This window comes from Caloenas nicobarica, chromosome Z, assembly GCF_036013445.1.
Source record: "Caloenas nicobarica isolate bCalNic1 chromosome Z, bCalNic1.hap1, whole genome shotgun sequence".
NCBI lineage: Eukaryota > Metazoa > Chordata > Aves > Columbiformes > Columbidae > Caloenas > Caloenas nicobarica.
The window spans coordinates 33561334-33578327 of NC_088284.1; the positions used below are offsets into that span (position 1 = coordinate 33561334).

At 40.0% G+C, this 16994-nt stretch overlaps 1 protein-coding gene across 1 annotated transcript in view; it reads right to left on the reverse strand.

Moving 5' to 3' along the window:
• The window catches only part of SRFBP1 (serum response factor binding protein 1), an 83617-nt gene that overhangs the window by 22163 nt on the left and 44460 nt on the right, over positions 1–16994 (reverse strand). Inside the window, exon 4 of the mRNA XM_065656547.1 lies at positions 5242–5313. Coding sequence (XP_065512619.1) covers positions 5242–5313 — 72 coding nt within the window. The remainder of the gene's footprint in view (positions 1–5241; positions 5314–16994) is intronic.

Sequence of the window (16994 nt, forward strand, 5' to 3'; positions counted from 1 at the left end):
GTGGCATGGCCCCAATAAACTTCGTAGCTCAAAATATACTCAAAATTTGCTGTGCAAAATCCTCTTTGCACACAAGCATCTGCATGATTCAAACATGACAGAATTGAAGTAACAGGTGAAAATACAGGACTTAGTAGGAAAAGGTGGTGCTTTTCTCAAGGACCAAAGATTAGAACTCAGTGCAAAAAAGTGAAAATTATGCTGCTAAGGTTATATGAAGATTCTATCTGGAAGCAAAAGAATAGAGGATGTATATCAGTGAATATGTGTTGGTATTTCTGCAAGTCAGAAGCATGTGCTCAATTCAAGCTCTGACAATAATGTATACTGGTACTCTGTTTCTCACTCAAATACCACAGTTCTTTGCTGTTTCAGTTCCCCCTTCCTCAAAAATCTGAAACTCACTGAATTTGAAGCACAGACTTTATTACTTAAAAAAAAAAAAAGTATTTTGACATTTTGACTTAGGGCATGATGGACTCCAGATAATTGCTTGTAGTAATAAAGAGTTCCATCATGCTGGAACAGAATTCTGTCATTTTCAGTGTTTAAAACACAGGTTTTTGTTGTTGTTTTTCTTCATGTTCTATATACCAAAGACTTATCAGAAAGAAAACTAAATGAGATGCTAAAATAAGCTAGTCAGTATCTGCTAGCACTAGTGCAAAAGCAACAAAACCAGTTGCAGTTATGATGAGGGTGTTCACAGGTGGACCAATGTCCCTTTTTTTTGAGAAACAGCACAGATGACACATATAATTTCTCTAATACTGGAAAAATATTAATACATATTAACCTATCTACCCTGACCATCTTAGCTTACCTAAGTTACCTTAAAACTATGTTAGCAATAAGTTGAAAATAACAATTAAGACCTTTATCAGTTCCCAAGTCAGTTTCCTGCTTGTAATTAACAGCATTTTTAGGATTAGCTTCCTTCTAACTTTGGTGTGCTGGAGCACAACAGTAATGAACCAAGCCTCCTGTATGAGTTCAGGTAGATATGTTGTACAGAACACTTAAAAATGCAACAACAGTTGGAAATACCAGTTTAAAAAAAAATTAGACAACAGATCTGCCACATGTTTTTTTAATTTTATTAATACCTGGCAAATATATTTGTTACAGACAGTAAAAAACTGTGCACAGAAAGTGCACAAGAACTTAGTCAAAACCTAGAAAATATAAGTCTATTTTTCAACAGATGAAACAAAGCACCAGCAATTTAAAGTTTAGTTAAAAGTTGCATAACAACATTCATTATCATTTTTATAATATAATTTGTCACCTTTTGATAGCAATGGTACCAACTGCAGCAATATTAAAATGGATTTAAAAAACATTTCAGCAGAGGTGCATAAAGAACTGTTCACCTACAGCTTCTTCTCTGAAAGTAATGTCGTAAGCCCTATAACACTTCTATAAATTGGAAAAGGAAGAAGTTTTGTGTCGTGTGGCTGGTGACTCTTTGCAACTATCATAAATTTGATTTGCTTATTAGCAACTGTCTGTATAAAAATACTGACAGTTAAACCATTAGAACTCAAGTTACAGTGCCACTTGCTAAACACATAGCACAATTTTATTGTACTTGACTGAAATCTATGCAAACTCCTTTGAAGTTGAAAAGTATGCTTATCCATTTCTGAAAAATATATGGGGAAACGTAGTAATGGAACATAAAACATGACCACTATGCAAAACTAATATTCAACATTCCACAGTGAACTAAAAGCAGATTGCCTTTTATCAATGAAAACAAACCTATTCTGAAAATGAAAACAGCCACAGGATGTTTTCCTTCAAATATTTCAAAACTCAAGTTAATGAAAAGGTAAACAGTGTGGTCTGCATTTCGTATGACCTAGAATATTGCTAGGGATAGAAACTCAATGATTTTTTTTTTATTGTATGTTTAATAACTAACGGTGGGAAAAGAAGAAATAATATATTGGAAAATTAACTTTTGTTAAAGCATGGAAGGGATGCCTTCTTTAATTAGGGATATGCTGTGGCCAACCAATAGCAACCAATAGTTTGATGGCTTAGCCACCACTTGTCAACAGCATTGTAATAATTAATTGTACATGTTCTTCTAATGCAGTGAGGTTAAAAATCCTCTTTAGGTTTAAAAAAGCATCAGCACCCACCTATAAACTCGATCTGAAACGTAAGACCCATTCACTACAAAGTGTGAGATTAACAGACTTTCATACCATCGAAAAACAGCAACAAAATGTGATGTTCATCTACAAGAAGGGCCAGAAGGAGGATCCAGGGAAAATTACAGGCCTCTCAGTGTGACCTCAGTGCTGGGGAAGGAGAACAGATCATCCTGAGTGCCACCACGCAGCACATACAGGACAACCAAGAGATCAGGCCCAGTCAACATGGGTTTATGAAAGGCAGGTCCTGCTTGGCCAACCTGACCTCCTTCTATGACAAGGTGACCCACCTAGTAGATGAGGGAAAGGCTGTGGATGTTCTGTACCTAGACTTCAGAAAAGCCTTTCACACTGTATCCCACAGCATTCTCCTGGAGAAGCTGGCACCTCATGACCATCCAGGATGTACTCTATGAGGGCTAAAGAACTGGCTGGATGTCTGGGCCCGAAGAGTTGTGGTGAATGGAGTCAAACCCAGCTGGTGGTCGGTCATGAGTGGTGTTCCCCAGGGCTCAGTATTGAGGCCAGTTCTGTTTAATCTTTTCATCAATGATCTGTACGAGAGGATTGAGTGCACCCTTGGTAACTTTGCAGATGGCACCAAGCTGGGTGGGAGCGTTGATCTGCTCGAGGTTAGGAAGGGTCTACAAGAGGGATCTGGACCAGCTGGATCTTTGGGCTGAGGCCGATTGTATAAGATTCAAAAAGGTCAAGTGTCAGGTCCTGCACTTGGGTCACAACAACCTCAGGTAGTGCTATAGGACTGGAGAAGCGTGGCTGGAAAGTTGCCTGGTGGAAAAGGATCTGGGGGTGTTGGTCAACAGCCGGCTGAACAAGAGCCAGCAGTGTGGCTAGGTGGCCAGAAGCACAACAACAGCATCCTGGCTTGTCTCAGTAACACTGTGGCCAGCAGAACCAGGGAAGTGATTGTCCCCCTATACTTGGGACTGGTTGGTGAAGCCCCACCTTGAACACCGTGTTCAGTTTTGGGTCGCTCCCTACAAGAAAGATATTGAGGTGCTAGAGAGAGTGCAGAGGAGGGAAATGAAGCTGGTGAGGAGCCTGGAGCACAAGTCTTACAAGGAGCGGCTGAGGGAACTGGGGCTGTTTAGCCTGGAGAAAAGGAGGCTGAGAGAAGAGAGACCTTATCACTGCCTACAACTATCTGAAAGGAGGTTGTAGCATAGAGGGTGTTGGTCTCCTCTTCCAAGTAGCAAGTGATGGAAAGAGAGGAAATGGCTTCAAGTTGCGCCAGGGGATGTTTAGATTGGATATTAGGAAAAAATTCTTCACGGAAATGGTGAAGAGGCTGCCCAGGGAAGTGGTGGAGTCACCATCCCTGGAGGGGTTTAAAAGATGTGTACATGAGGTTCTTAGGGACACGGTTTAGTGCTAGGGTTAGGCTAATGGTTGGAGTCTATCATCTTCAGTGTTTCTTCCAACCAAAATGATTCTATGATTCTATAAATAACAACAGTTCTAAAACCCAAAATAACTCCATGAAGAAACATGCATTACCTGTTTTCAAGAATTACAGCTAAATGAAAGCCTATTTCAAGTAAATATGGAAAGCATACAGTCAGCTATCACTATGAATACACTAAAAATAATGGGACATAATGAACTAATAAGATTAATAATATTCCTTCTGTATTCTTGGCAATAAAATTATCTTCTTTGAAAATAAAATTTAACTGTAAACTCTTTTAAAAATATAGCATCGATTATTTCATTTTGGGGCTCCTACACTTTATGCAACCAGCATAAGCCTGATGCATTTGAATTCTTAGCAGAAGAACCTCCTACTGGAAGTACTAAAATATCTTATTGTTTGAATTTAGCATCCATCTTCAAGCATGAAATCCCTCTCCACATGTCCTCACACTTCCAGAATCTTTACTTCTGTACCATTTCTAACATTACAGTAACCAGTTTCTGAGTAGCTCACCTTCAGACTGGAAAATTTTGGTCAAATAAATTTAAAAGAAGAATGCTGCTTTTTAGTTCCACGTCAGTATATCTGTGACCTTTTCCTTACTCTCTTCTATCATTACGAGAAGGAAAAGCAATAAGATGCTTCCATCCAAACACTGCTCCAGAAATACCAAACTCCTATGATACTTTCCTATTAACTTCATTTTGCTCACATGAAGCACAGAAATCCTGCTGCACATTATGCTAATGGCTGAACTAGATCACACATAACCGTGCTTTGCAACAGCCTTATATTACAAACTAATGATGTCATTATAGGAGGAAATGACCAAATTATACATTAAAACTTCGCCTGCAGACAATAAACATTTCAGATTTCAGACTCCCTCAGTGGACCGACCACCCATAGCAATTTAGGATAATGTGGAGGAAAATACACAATTTCATGTATCGATATTTTTTGGTTCAGAATTGCTTTCTGGCACCACTTCTCCAGCACATCCCTTAAAATGGTATTATTTGTGCTCTTCTTAGCACTTTAGAATGTCCTGTCTGCTCTCAACTGCTTATTTCAACAAGCATCCTCTCACTTGTATGTCTTCATCTTTTACAGATATCATTAGTCGGACAGTTAATATTTAATAACGTACCATCAGTGGGCTTCAGGAGAAACACTGCGCTGCAATTAATGAGCAACAGGGGTGTTAAAATTCCACCTTTGTTTCAGGTTAATGTTTGTCACATTTTGTTCACGTGTGGAAAAGTCTCTCTGCATCTAAAAGCATTTAGAGCCTTTTTCCAACTGTCATTGAAAGCTTAGATTATTTACAGTAACTGAACCATGTATATGTAGGATATAAACAAACCAAATCTATTTATAAAGACTCAAAAACCACTACTATGCTTCCTGGTATTATATTCCAGTTACCAGGGATTAGCCCACCACCTTAGATGACAAACCACTTGTACTAAACTGCTGTACAATTTTTTGTAGATATGTCCTAGTGGATAAATTTCCTTAGAAAAGGAAGTAAGGTCTACAGTGAAGACAAAATACAACATACAGAATACCTTTTCCTAAGAAGCGCTCTCACACTCACAGAAGCAGGGTAAAGAAAACAAAAAAAACAACAAGCCTTACCTTTCTGCAGACACTTTCAAAATTAACTTCTGTCCTAAGAGCAAGTCTGGTAACTTCATCTGGCTTTATATCCTGTGGATGAAAGAGATATTTATTCTTCTTATGGTCAGACTTTACAAAATCTTTCTATGGTTCATCTTATAAACATTCTAACTTCATGGCATCTTCCACTGAGCTCTTTTAAAGGAAGAAAATAGGGGAAGTCCTGCTTGACCAACATCATAGCCTTTTATGAGGACATAACCAGGTGGATAGATGATGGCAAAGCAGTGGATGTGGTCTACCTTGATTTCAGTAAAGTATTTGACACCGTGTCCCACAGCATCCTTGCTGCTAAACTGGAGAAGTGTGGACTGGATGATCGGGTAGTGAGGTAGACTGTGAACTGGCTGAAGGAAAGAAGCCAGAGAGTAGTCGTCAGTGGGACCGAGTCAAGTTGGAGGCTTTTATCTAGCCGAGTCCCTCAAGGGTCAGTACTGGGACCAGTATTATTCAATATATTCATCAATGACTTGGATGAGGGACTTGAGTGCACTGTCAGCAAGTTTGCTGATGACACAAAACTGGGAGGAGTGGCTGACACGCCAGAGGGCTGTGCTGCCATCCAGCGAGACCTGGACAGGCTGGAGAGCTGGGCAGGGAGAAATTTAATGAAATATAACAAGGGAAAGTGTAGAGTCTTGCATATGGACAGAAACAACCCCAGGTTCCGGTATAGGTTGGGGAACGACCTATTAGAGAGCAGTGTAGGGGAAAGGGACCTGGGGGTCCTGGTAGACAGCAGGATGACCATGAGGCAGCGCTGTGCCCTTGTGGCCAGGAAGGCCAATGGCATCCTGGGGTGGATTAGAAGGGGGGTGGTTAGTAGGTCGAGACAGGTTCTCCTTCCCCTCTATTCTGCCCTGGTGAGACCACATCTGGAATATTGTGTCCAGTTCTGGGCCCCTCAGTTCAAGAAGGACAGGGAACTGCTGGAGAGAGTCCAGCGCAGAGCCACGAAGATGATGAAGGGAGTGGAGAATCTCCCTTAAGAGGAAAGGCTGAGGGAGCTGGGTCTCTTTAGCTTGGAGAAGAGGAGACTGAGGGCTGACCTCATTAATGTTTATAAATATGTAAAGGGTGAGTGTCACGAGGATGGAGCCAGGCTCTTCTCGGTGACAACCAATGATAAGACAAGGGGCAATGGGTACAAACTGGAACACAAGAGGTTCCACCTAAATATGAGAAGAAACTTCTTCATAGTGAGGGTAACAGAACACTGGAACAGGCTGCCCAGGCAGGTTGTGGAGTCTCGTTCTCTGGAGACATTCAAAACCCTCCTGGACACATTCCTGTGTAACCTCATCTAGGTGTTCCTGCTCCAGCAGGGAGATTGGCCTTGGTCCCTTCCAATCCCTAACATTCTTTGATGCTGTGATATATGATTTCTTTTGTGTGTATGTAAATATTACTTTTACGGACTTCCAAAACATTATTTATACCTAATCTACTACTACTACTGAGGGCAACAGAGATTTTCAACAGCTAAGTATGCGGAGTGTGATTTTATTTATAGAAATGTTTAAATTGCCTGTTGCGCTACAAATAAGCTTTGGAAGGTTTGAAACGCTCCACTTATCTTAGACTCTGCAGTTACATCAGAACTTACCAACATATATGAATATATGTTTAAGACGATGAAAACGAAGTTGAGATGATAAAAATTTTTTTTCTGGAGAGACTGACTACACATGCAGTTTTCATTCCTGGACTTAAGCATTTTCATTGGCAACTGAAATACAGGAATGAAAACCCTGAACAAATGGATTTTGTTAAAACCTGAATATTTTGTGAAACATGTCCCAATGGCAAATTTCTCGTTATTTTAAAAGACATACTTTATATATGGTGTATTACAAATGCCCTATTAACCTTATCAACTGAATGTACTGAATATTGGCTTTTCCCTTAGGATGCTCCATTAAATAAATCATGTTACACATCAGTTATTTGCCAGATAGCCATTTTAAAAGCAGTTTAACTACTGTTATGCAGACCCCAAATAACTTTCACACATTTATAGTTCTAAAAAATGAAAAAGTTTGTACAAAGAAACCTTCTTATTCTATTTCATCTACATCTAGCCTATATCACAATGCTGGTGGATTCAAAATGTGAAGAAAATTATGTTTGCTAAATTTCTCAAACTATAGTAAAGTAGATGACTTAAATATGATACAATAATTTTGCAACACTTGTGGTCAATAAAGAAGAAAACCATGGAAGTACCCATGCAAAGTATTATTGTTTGAGAAAATGAGATGTGTCCAGGTGTTCAGATCTGCACAAGAAAGATACTAACTGAAAACCCTTAAAATCAACCACTGTGACTGTTGGCTCAGAATAATTAATGTCTGGTCAAAGAGTCAAATGCAAATCAAATTACAGGAGACATGATAATTTATAAGTGTCTAGAAAAAAAAATACTATATAATAGGAAAAGGCTTCCATGTTCAACTACTAAATTATACTTGTTCCTTGCTTTTTTTCCCCTACTTAATCATCCTCGATAAGTATCCCAACACTTTCATTTAACATCCTGCTCCATTTTTAAGTTTCCATATTCTGTTCTGTTTCTGTCCTAAATCTGAAGCAGTCTGCACACTTACTTAGATGTAATTTCAGGAAGAACCAAGTATCTTACTTTATTATATATTTCTTATACCTTGCATTTCAAAACCTTATGTTGTCCCTCCTTCTATATATTAGATATCTTACAGAGAGTTTTCATCTTACCTAGATCTTTAAGGTGCTGGGCAAATTGCATATGCCTTAAAACTACAAGCAAGCATGTAATAATGGGAACAAAGTAACAGAATGAAAACAATTAAAAAAATTCTCTTTTTGTGAATATCAGAAGAGCCTCCTGATAATGAGGTCTAGAAGTCTGCAAAATCATCTCCCAAAGGTACTGATGGAAGCCCAATCACTTGGAGGATAGAATCCAGACTGGAAAAACACTGGTGGATGTAGGAAACAATCTTCTACTGGCAGATGGACAGTTGGATGACCTAATAGAATGTTGAGATGGAAAAGACCTGTGATTCAGTTTTCCATGACTTTCCAAAGCATTTCACAGATGGTGAAAGTAGGACACGGTGGTTAAGTGACATGTTTACTGTCACATAGTTGGTTGGGGGCTATAGATGAAGCTCTGGAACTCTATACTATTCATTAAATCAAGCTGTTGCTTTATAAAAGAAAAAAAGAATTTATTTGATCTTCATCTCAACTAAAACTCCATATTTCCATATTTAATTGCAACAACATGCTTCAGAGGGAAAGCAGGCAAACTTCAGCAATCCCTACACAAGAATGTCAGAGGTTTAATTTTGATACGACAATATTGCAGAACTCCCTTAACATTGCAGAATCATGCATAATAATGGAGAAAAAACCCACAGTTTGGAATGTGAAGTCATTAATGAAGCTTCACTGAAATACTTAGTATATAGAACAAGGCCACAAATTTCCTGTTAAGACTTAAACCCCCACATTTATAAAGCATCTCCTTCTCTTAGATTTAAGGAAACAAGCATTTGTGACTTATATAGTCTTCAGCAACATCTGGTTTTGTAAAAACAGCCATGGAAGTCAAGTTATTGGAGTAAAGAGATCTTTCTTCTGTGTCTATTAATGGTCAGCAGCAGACAGGAAAACAGAAAAAGCATATAGTGATATTTTTCTCAGCATACTTTTATCAAATTTGAGATGCATGTAGCTCAGGAACTCCTGACTGACAAAGAGAACATTTGTATTAAATATCTATTATGAAAACTTCCTTCACCAATTCTGTTGATGGATGTTACAAGTTACTGCCACCTCCAACATCTCTGGGATGAGTCCAGGGATTCCTCCTGCCCTGCTGCTGGAGATCTCCATCCCAGGTCCATCGACATGACAGTTGCTTTCACATCATCAGGTTCAACCAGATGTGAAGCTTAGCTATGCAGCTAGCTGTTACAGACAAGGCATTGCCTTTGACAGCAACCACATGTGACACTCCCAGGACGCACATGAACTTCAGTACAGCCAGCTAAGACCCCTTCCTCCTTTTTACCTAGTCAGGATTGAAGCTCACTATTGAGAGTATGTCCCCGCAACTCCCACCAGATTCACAAGCACATGCACATTCATGGATTCCTCAAATACCGGTATACCATATCCCTCTGTCCATATAATACCCCTCAGCCTGGGTTCAGAGCCCTTTCATCCATTTCATGGGCCTCCTACTTACTGGCTGACATTAAGTCATTAGTAGGCAGATGCATGCACTCACACTTTTGTATTACAGGTACTCTTGTCTTACAGGCTCACAGGTCCCTGTCAAACACCAGCACAGGCCCTCTACCCACCTGGCAACCCTGCCCAGACCTGGCACCTCCCACTCATTACTAGTCCAACTTGAAGTTTGCCAGTGAATTACACGTGCCAAAGAAACACATATATGGGGTCAACCCACACTGCCAGGTATGGCTGAAAATGCCAACGCCTTGCCCGCCCCTGTCAGCAGCAAGCACCAGGCACATGGGCTGCGACCTGCAGTCCCAGTCAAATGCTGCACCGAGAGCCTCACTTGCTTCATTCCCCCTAATCTCACCTGTAGCCGTGCCCAGAACACACATTGTTCCTGTTCTCCCAGCTGGGACACAGGCTGTTCCTGCCCCTGCGGCTGGGGCCAAGACTGTCACCTCCTCCTGCTGCTGACACCACATGCTCCAGGCACCTACACTCCTTGTCTGACTACAGTTGCTAGCCCCATATCCACTCATGCCAGTCCTCCCAGTAGCTGGCACCTAATTCTTACTGCACTTGCACACACAGGATAAGGAGTGAGACTACATGGACAGTTAAGAAAAGATTTATAAAAAGATGACAGACTGTGATGCTCAGACACAGGGCTTGGTCAGAGAAATGTACTGACTGGCACTGGTTGGGACGAACCCCTCTGACACCCACTCCTACCTATGCCCCCTAAACATTATTTAACTTTAGCATAGTCCATAGATACCCCCATATTCCAAAATAATCATGTTCATCTTGTTTCCCCTTCTTATCAGTTATAAAGTGCAGGCTGGCCTTTCCCAAAGCAATACCACTAGCTTCTTAATGGCCTGTTATTTAGTGACTGGAGACATTTTGTCTTTGTCACTGTCTCTGTTATCCCCGGTCTACTAGTTCTGCTCCTCTGTGTTTTTGTTTACCCCTTCGCCCTAAGCATTGACAAGGTTCAAGCCTGAAGGCTCATAATGAAGAATGCTCTCACCACTTCCCACGTGACATATTGACAATCATTGGACTAGATGATCTTTCGAGGTCCCTTCCAGTCCCTAACATTCCGTGATTCTGTGACCTAACAGATTATAGCTACTTTCTGAAATAATGCTAACGCTTGGCGTCATAACATCCTGTGCCAGCAAGTTTCCAAGATCAATTAAGTGTTATGTTCTAAGTGAAGAGGGAATACAAAAGTTTAGAGGGAACCAGATAAGTATGCTACTTCACAAAGTATTTGGTGCACAATAATCCCAGATGAGGTATATACAAAGCCTCGCTACCAACCAGTACAGACACTCTCCTCTTCTTGAAAATAATTTCTGACAAACATGCCTAGCTGGCAAAGGCCGGTGCTCTGGCGGATAATGGGTTGTATGCAACAAGGGGAACAGATAGTTTTGTTTTAGTTAGACTGTATCCTTATCTCAACTTCTGTCATGAAACCATTTAAGAGGCAGGGACACGAGCAAGGAAAGACTCTCTGCAGGCTGATGTACACAACACAAAGCATAACAGTGTGTACACTCTGTGTGCAGCTCTCTTTGTCCTGGTGCCTGAGCTGAGCCAACAACTTCCAGAGGAGCAACCAAGACGAGACGAGAAGGTGGCAAAGATGACAGAGCGGCAGCAGCAGGACCAGCCTGACTCCCAGGGCTGGGATTTGCACAATCTTTCAACGATTTTCACATTGTGGGGACCAAAGCTCCTCCAGGCGTTGGCCGCTCGAGCAGCTGCTCTGCGCTCCAGCAGGCGGCCGTTAGCGAAGTGACCTGTCAGCCAGTTGGACCTCGTCACAGCTGCAGGCAGATGACTAGGCCTTGGCCCGAAATTAAGCTGAATAAACAGGATGTGAAAGACTACTGGATGTGACATAAGAAAACTGCTGGATGTGACAGATAATGCGAGAAGCTGATGGGAGCGGCTGGATTTTACTGATCATTAAAGGAGAGTTACGTGAAAAACAGACAAGCTCCACGGAAAGCTGAAGAGGAGTACTGGGCAGCTTGCAGGGGCGGGGGATGGGACATCTTGAAAGGCTGAGGGTATAAAGGTAACTGTACTGGTAATAGCACATGAAGCCAAGACTGCCTATGGAGTCACACTGAAATACCAAATTTTGGGGAAAAGTAACTATGGGTGAGAAAAAAGACTGGCCTGGGCTGGGAAAAGGGAGTGCTGGGGCACAGGAGGGGATGTGGCAGCACGGAGTGGGGCAGCTGTGGGGCAGCCACGCAGCTCTGCTGAAGCCAGTCCCAGTACCAGAGAGAGACTGCTCACCCCACTATTTACAGAAACTTGGAACAGCAAGGTCTGATTTTTTTTTTTTAATGATGAATTTATTTAAATAAGCCATAGCTGTCTTAGACAGAAAAGCAAGGCCATACTGAACAGAGTATGTGAAGCATAAATGGCATCTGAAAATATGATTTCATGCTGACATCGATAGTGGTTACTCAGATGACACTTTACTCAAGTGACACTGAGGAAGATGGAATTTCTAACTTAACAGGCGTGGAAATGTAATTTATTGAAGAGCCTTCAGAAGACGTGAAAGACACAAAAGAACTCCTGTCAGATGAGACTTTGGCACATCTCAGAAAGGCAAGATTATTCACACAAAATGTATCCCTAGTTATGCTGTCTAAAGCAGTTTTAGATGACTCAGGAAAAAAGTTAGTTTGCCAGTAGTGGTCCATGCAAGAAATTTTAGAGTCCTCACGCTATTAAAAACCAGCCCAATTCAATTTCGTTTTGACTAGGATTTTCCTTTTCCCTTTATCATATAATTCATTACTTTTCCTCATTTTTTTTTCACATTTTCAAGCTGTAAAAGTGTTAAGCCTTTCCTTGTGAAATCATTCCATATCCACCATCTTTATAAGATGATTTTTGTGTTAAAATGGAGAAATTTCTTAAAAAAAAAAACAAAACCAAAAAACAGAATCAGGGTTTCCACAAGTAGATAACAGAACATCCATACCAAAAATCAAATATTTCTGGTGAAATCTCAATTGTAGTTACCCACTACTGCACTTACATGTTTTAAAACTTTATCACAATTTTTGTCCTTGGACAGCTATTTGAGCACACTTTCTTGCAAGCTTTCTTAAATTTTTCCACAGCATTCAGTCTCATTTTGCTGTTTCCCATAATTTTCTAGGTTCCTCAGTGAGGAAAAAGAAACAGGAAAAACAAACCCAGTTTCAGAACAGGTCTTCAGCTTCTTTCTTCTATAATTTAATAACTGCACGGCTTCCTGTTATAACCAATTTGTTCAGTATTTTAGTTATTCAGGGCAAAAGTAGTCTTTGATTCTTAGCATAAATACTACCGCTGTGAAAGTACATAAAAATGGGATCATGCACTCACAAGCAGGATATCTTCAAACTAACGAAAAAAATCAGCCATGGTTCATCTGAAAGTTTATTTGCTTTTCAAAAATAAACTAAATCCATGATAAGAGTACAAGTTTGCTTCAGCTATGAAGGCCTGTTTTCAAGAAATGCAGTACTCTAATTGGTTATACCAAACTGACTGTGAAGAAAAAGCGACACTTTCTTCCCCTGACAGTTTACAAATCTAAACTCTTTGTCAGTAACTGTTATCCAAATATACAGATACACATACATATATAACCAAGAATTGCTACAGATGTAAGTCTCACTAGTGGACCACTATAACTAACTAAATAGCACTGTATGTAAAAAAATTAAGTATTAGGTTGGTGCAAAAGTAATTGTGGGTTTTGCATTGTTGAAATTTTCTATTTGATATTGGAATACATTCTTTAATAAATGTGGTTATGTTATACATCATTTTAATGTCCTTTTCTCGCTTTTTGGTTTGTTGCTACTGACTTATCACTTGCTGTTTATTTTATATTTATTTTAGACTACAGAAATGATGTTAGACAACAAGCAAATTTGAGTGATTTTCTTATTTGAGTTCAAAATGGGTTGTAAAGCTGTGGATACAACTTGCGACATCAACAACACATTTGGCCCAGGAACTGCTCACGAACGTACAGTGCAGTGATGATTCAAGAAGTTTCACAAAGGAGACGAGAACCTTGAAGATGAGGAGCGTAGTGGCAGCCATTGGAAGTTGGCAACGACCAGTTGAGAGCGACCATGGAAGCTGATCCTCTTACAACTGCACGAGAAGTTGCTGAAGAACTCAATGTTGACCATTCTACAGTTGTTTGGCATTTGAAGCAAATTGGAAGGGTGAAAAAGCTCGAGAGGTGGGTGTCCCATGAGCTGACCGAAAAATCAAAAAAATCGTCATTTTGAAATGTTGTCTTCTCTTATTCTACACAACAACAACGAACCATTTCTCGATTGGATTGTTACATGTGACAAAAAGTGGATTTGATACGACAACGAGCGACAACCAGCTCAGTGGTTGGACCAAGAAGAACAACCAAAGCAGTTCCCCAAACCAAACTTGCACCAAAAAAAAGGTCATGGTCACTATTTGGTGGTCTGCTGCCAGTTTGATCCACTCCAGCTTTCTGACTCCCGGCGAAACCATTCCATCTGAGAAATACACTCAGCGAATCAATGAAATGCACTGAAAACTGCAACGCCTGCAGCCAGCACTGGTCATCAGAAAGGGCCCAGTTCTTCTCCACAACAATGCCTGACCACACGTCACACAACCAATGCTTCAAAAGTGCAACAAATTCGGCTACGAAGTTTTGCCTGATTTGCCATATTCAGCTGGCCTCTTGCCAACTGACTACCACTTCTTCAAGCATCTCAACAACTTTTTTCATGGAAAACACTTCCACAACCAGCAGGATGCAGAAAATGCTTTCCAAGAGTTCAATGAATCCCAAAGCATGGATTTTTTTGCTACAGGTATAAACAAACTTATTTCTCATTGGCAACAATGTGTTGATTGTAATGGTTCCTATTTTGATTAATCAAGATGTGTTTGAGCCTAATTAGAATGATTTAAAATTCATGGTCCAAAACCATGACTACTTTTGCACCAACCCAATAAATCCACCCCCTAAGCCATAGTCCCTCAAGCCCCAGTTTTACCAAATGTGAAGCCAAGATGAACAGTATTGCCAGTAGGGGAATTTGGATAAAATTAGGAAGCAGAACAGCAGGACAGAAAATTTAAGCTGGTAAGTAAAACTCTAATATTGTCTAGTTAAGTGTGCCTTAAACTTATTAATAAGTTTATTAAACAGATCAGCACTACGCTGACATATCTGCTTTATTATAAAATCACTATGTAATTTACCAACAGACAAAATTAAGCACTTCAAAGAAGCTGGCTGCTTTCCTGACAGTACTTACAAACTATTATCAAGTCACGTCTCAAGTCCTCTTTTGAGTCCCGGACTTCATCTACCACAGAATGAAAATTTGTCCATATGTAACCTCTGTAAGTATTTTCCGCATTTGCTCTATTTTTTTTAAACTACAATTTTAAAAATAGGAATAGAATGGGATGCAGTATCTGTCTTGGTAATATCATACAGAAGAGGAGAACCCTCATTCTAGACAAAGAGCCCATAGCCTTCCTTACTCCTGGAAATTTAATCTTCCATTTGGCTTTACTTTTTTCCTCAATGGAATCCAGGCAATCCGGGTCACTCTCATCTTTATCCACCGCCTTTAAATTACATAAAATCCTTCCAGAGGTCTACTGATTTGTCTCAAATTTCCCTAACTGTAACCTGATGCTAGGTAAACACAGAACACTGTATTTGGTACTTGATTTTGGCTGCACTTTCTGCAGTAAAGCTTTTGACAACTGAAGACTCAGTTTTGTTTTAATGATTTCCTGCTTTGTTGACTGTGACAAGTAATCCTGAAAACCCATTCATGTCCTCTGGCCAAATGACAGCATGAGAACGCCTGTATGATGCAACCGCACCATTTATTTTACTTCGTGCTAAGAAACAGATTGGATAATCATTAAATGTTTCATTCTTAATTAACAATATAAATGAATGGATGTATTATCACTACTTTGATACTAAAATTTCTGTTGCTAGCAGCCCCTAGAAGTCTCCAGTCTTTGCACCCATACATTTCTACTAAAAATACAGCACAATCTGAAAGCGTGGCAAGTAAAAACCAGATTTTTTTCATCAGGAATCCAATCCAGCATTTCCATTCTAAAAAGACCTGCCATTGCCTCCTGTTGCAGCAGACTGCAAACACACATTTTACACAATACTTCACACTGGTGGATGTAAAAGCATTATGCCACAGTTACCAAGAGTTTCAAATTACTGCTGAGGAGGACTGAGACTTTCAGCCCACAGGTGAGAATCTGTTCAGGGCAGTTAACAGTCTAATTAGAGGTAGACTGATTCACAGGGAGTCTAGGATGGCATTGTTAGGGCCATCCCTGTCACAGGTCTGAATTTGACTGATGCCCAGATAATTAAGAAGGTATACAGACTCCCAAGTCACTTGTTCAGAATATTATTGCCCTTCATGAATCAAATGAATATGTATCACTGGGTTAAAAGCTTTCCTGCCTTTTTTTTTTTCTTCTTTTCCCCTTAACAGTTATTTGGAAAAAACCTGCACCCACCAACCCCAGAAGTATCAGCTCACCCGCTGGCCCACATAGTCGAAATGGGGATTCATTCTTGTGGTTCTTGGGTGGATAACACCTGAGGCTCAAGGTAGAGGACATACTGGGAAACTTCAGCACTTCAACTCCTCCCAGTTTACAGAATTGCCCCATACTACACAGAGAAGGGCCATGCTATGCCTCTGAAGCCACAGTCAGTTCATGCTACATTTAAATAAAATGCAATTAAAAGCATTTATTTGTAATACTTGAAACAGACATAGAAACATTTATAAAATGCCTAGGTAGAGAAATGAAAGACAAGATATGCTTAATCTACTCACACTATGGTTAAAGATCTCCCTGCCTTGCTGAGGTTGAGTTGTCTTTCTTCCTAGCAAGGTGACACTTGAGATTTTCAATGTTTGTAAATATTTATGCCACAGCTTGCACCTTTCAGACAGAGGAAGTGAAGGAGTCTATTCGGGAGCTACTATCTTGGTTTCTTTGGTGACTCACTGGCACCTCACTGGCATAAACCCTTGCATTTTAAATTACAGATGGACACAAAATATAAGTGGTGCAAACATATAAAGCTTATGAAAACACGCAATACTCTACCATATACTAAGAGAGACCATAAAAGACAATAATGAATCAGTGCAGGATGAATGTGTTTAGGAAGATGGATTCCCATTCTTCACATCTAGGATAATGTAATATACTGACAAAGACTGTGTGTTGAGGTATAAATGCACTCAAGACAAATAAATCTGCATATTAGTAACGTATCCTGTTTTCTAAGTAAAAATGACATGCAACATTACAACAGGGGTAGGAATATCTTTCCAATTATCAGTGCTTTGCATGTTGCGGGAACTTCTCACTAT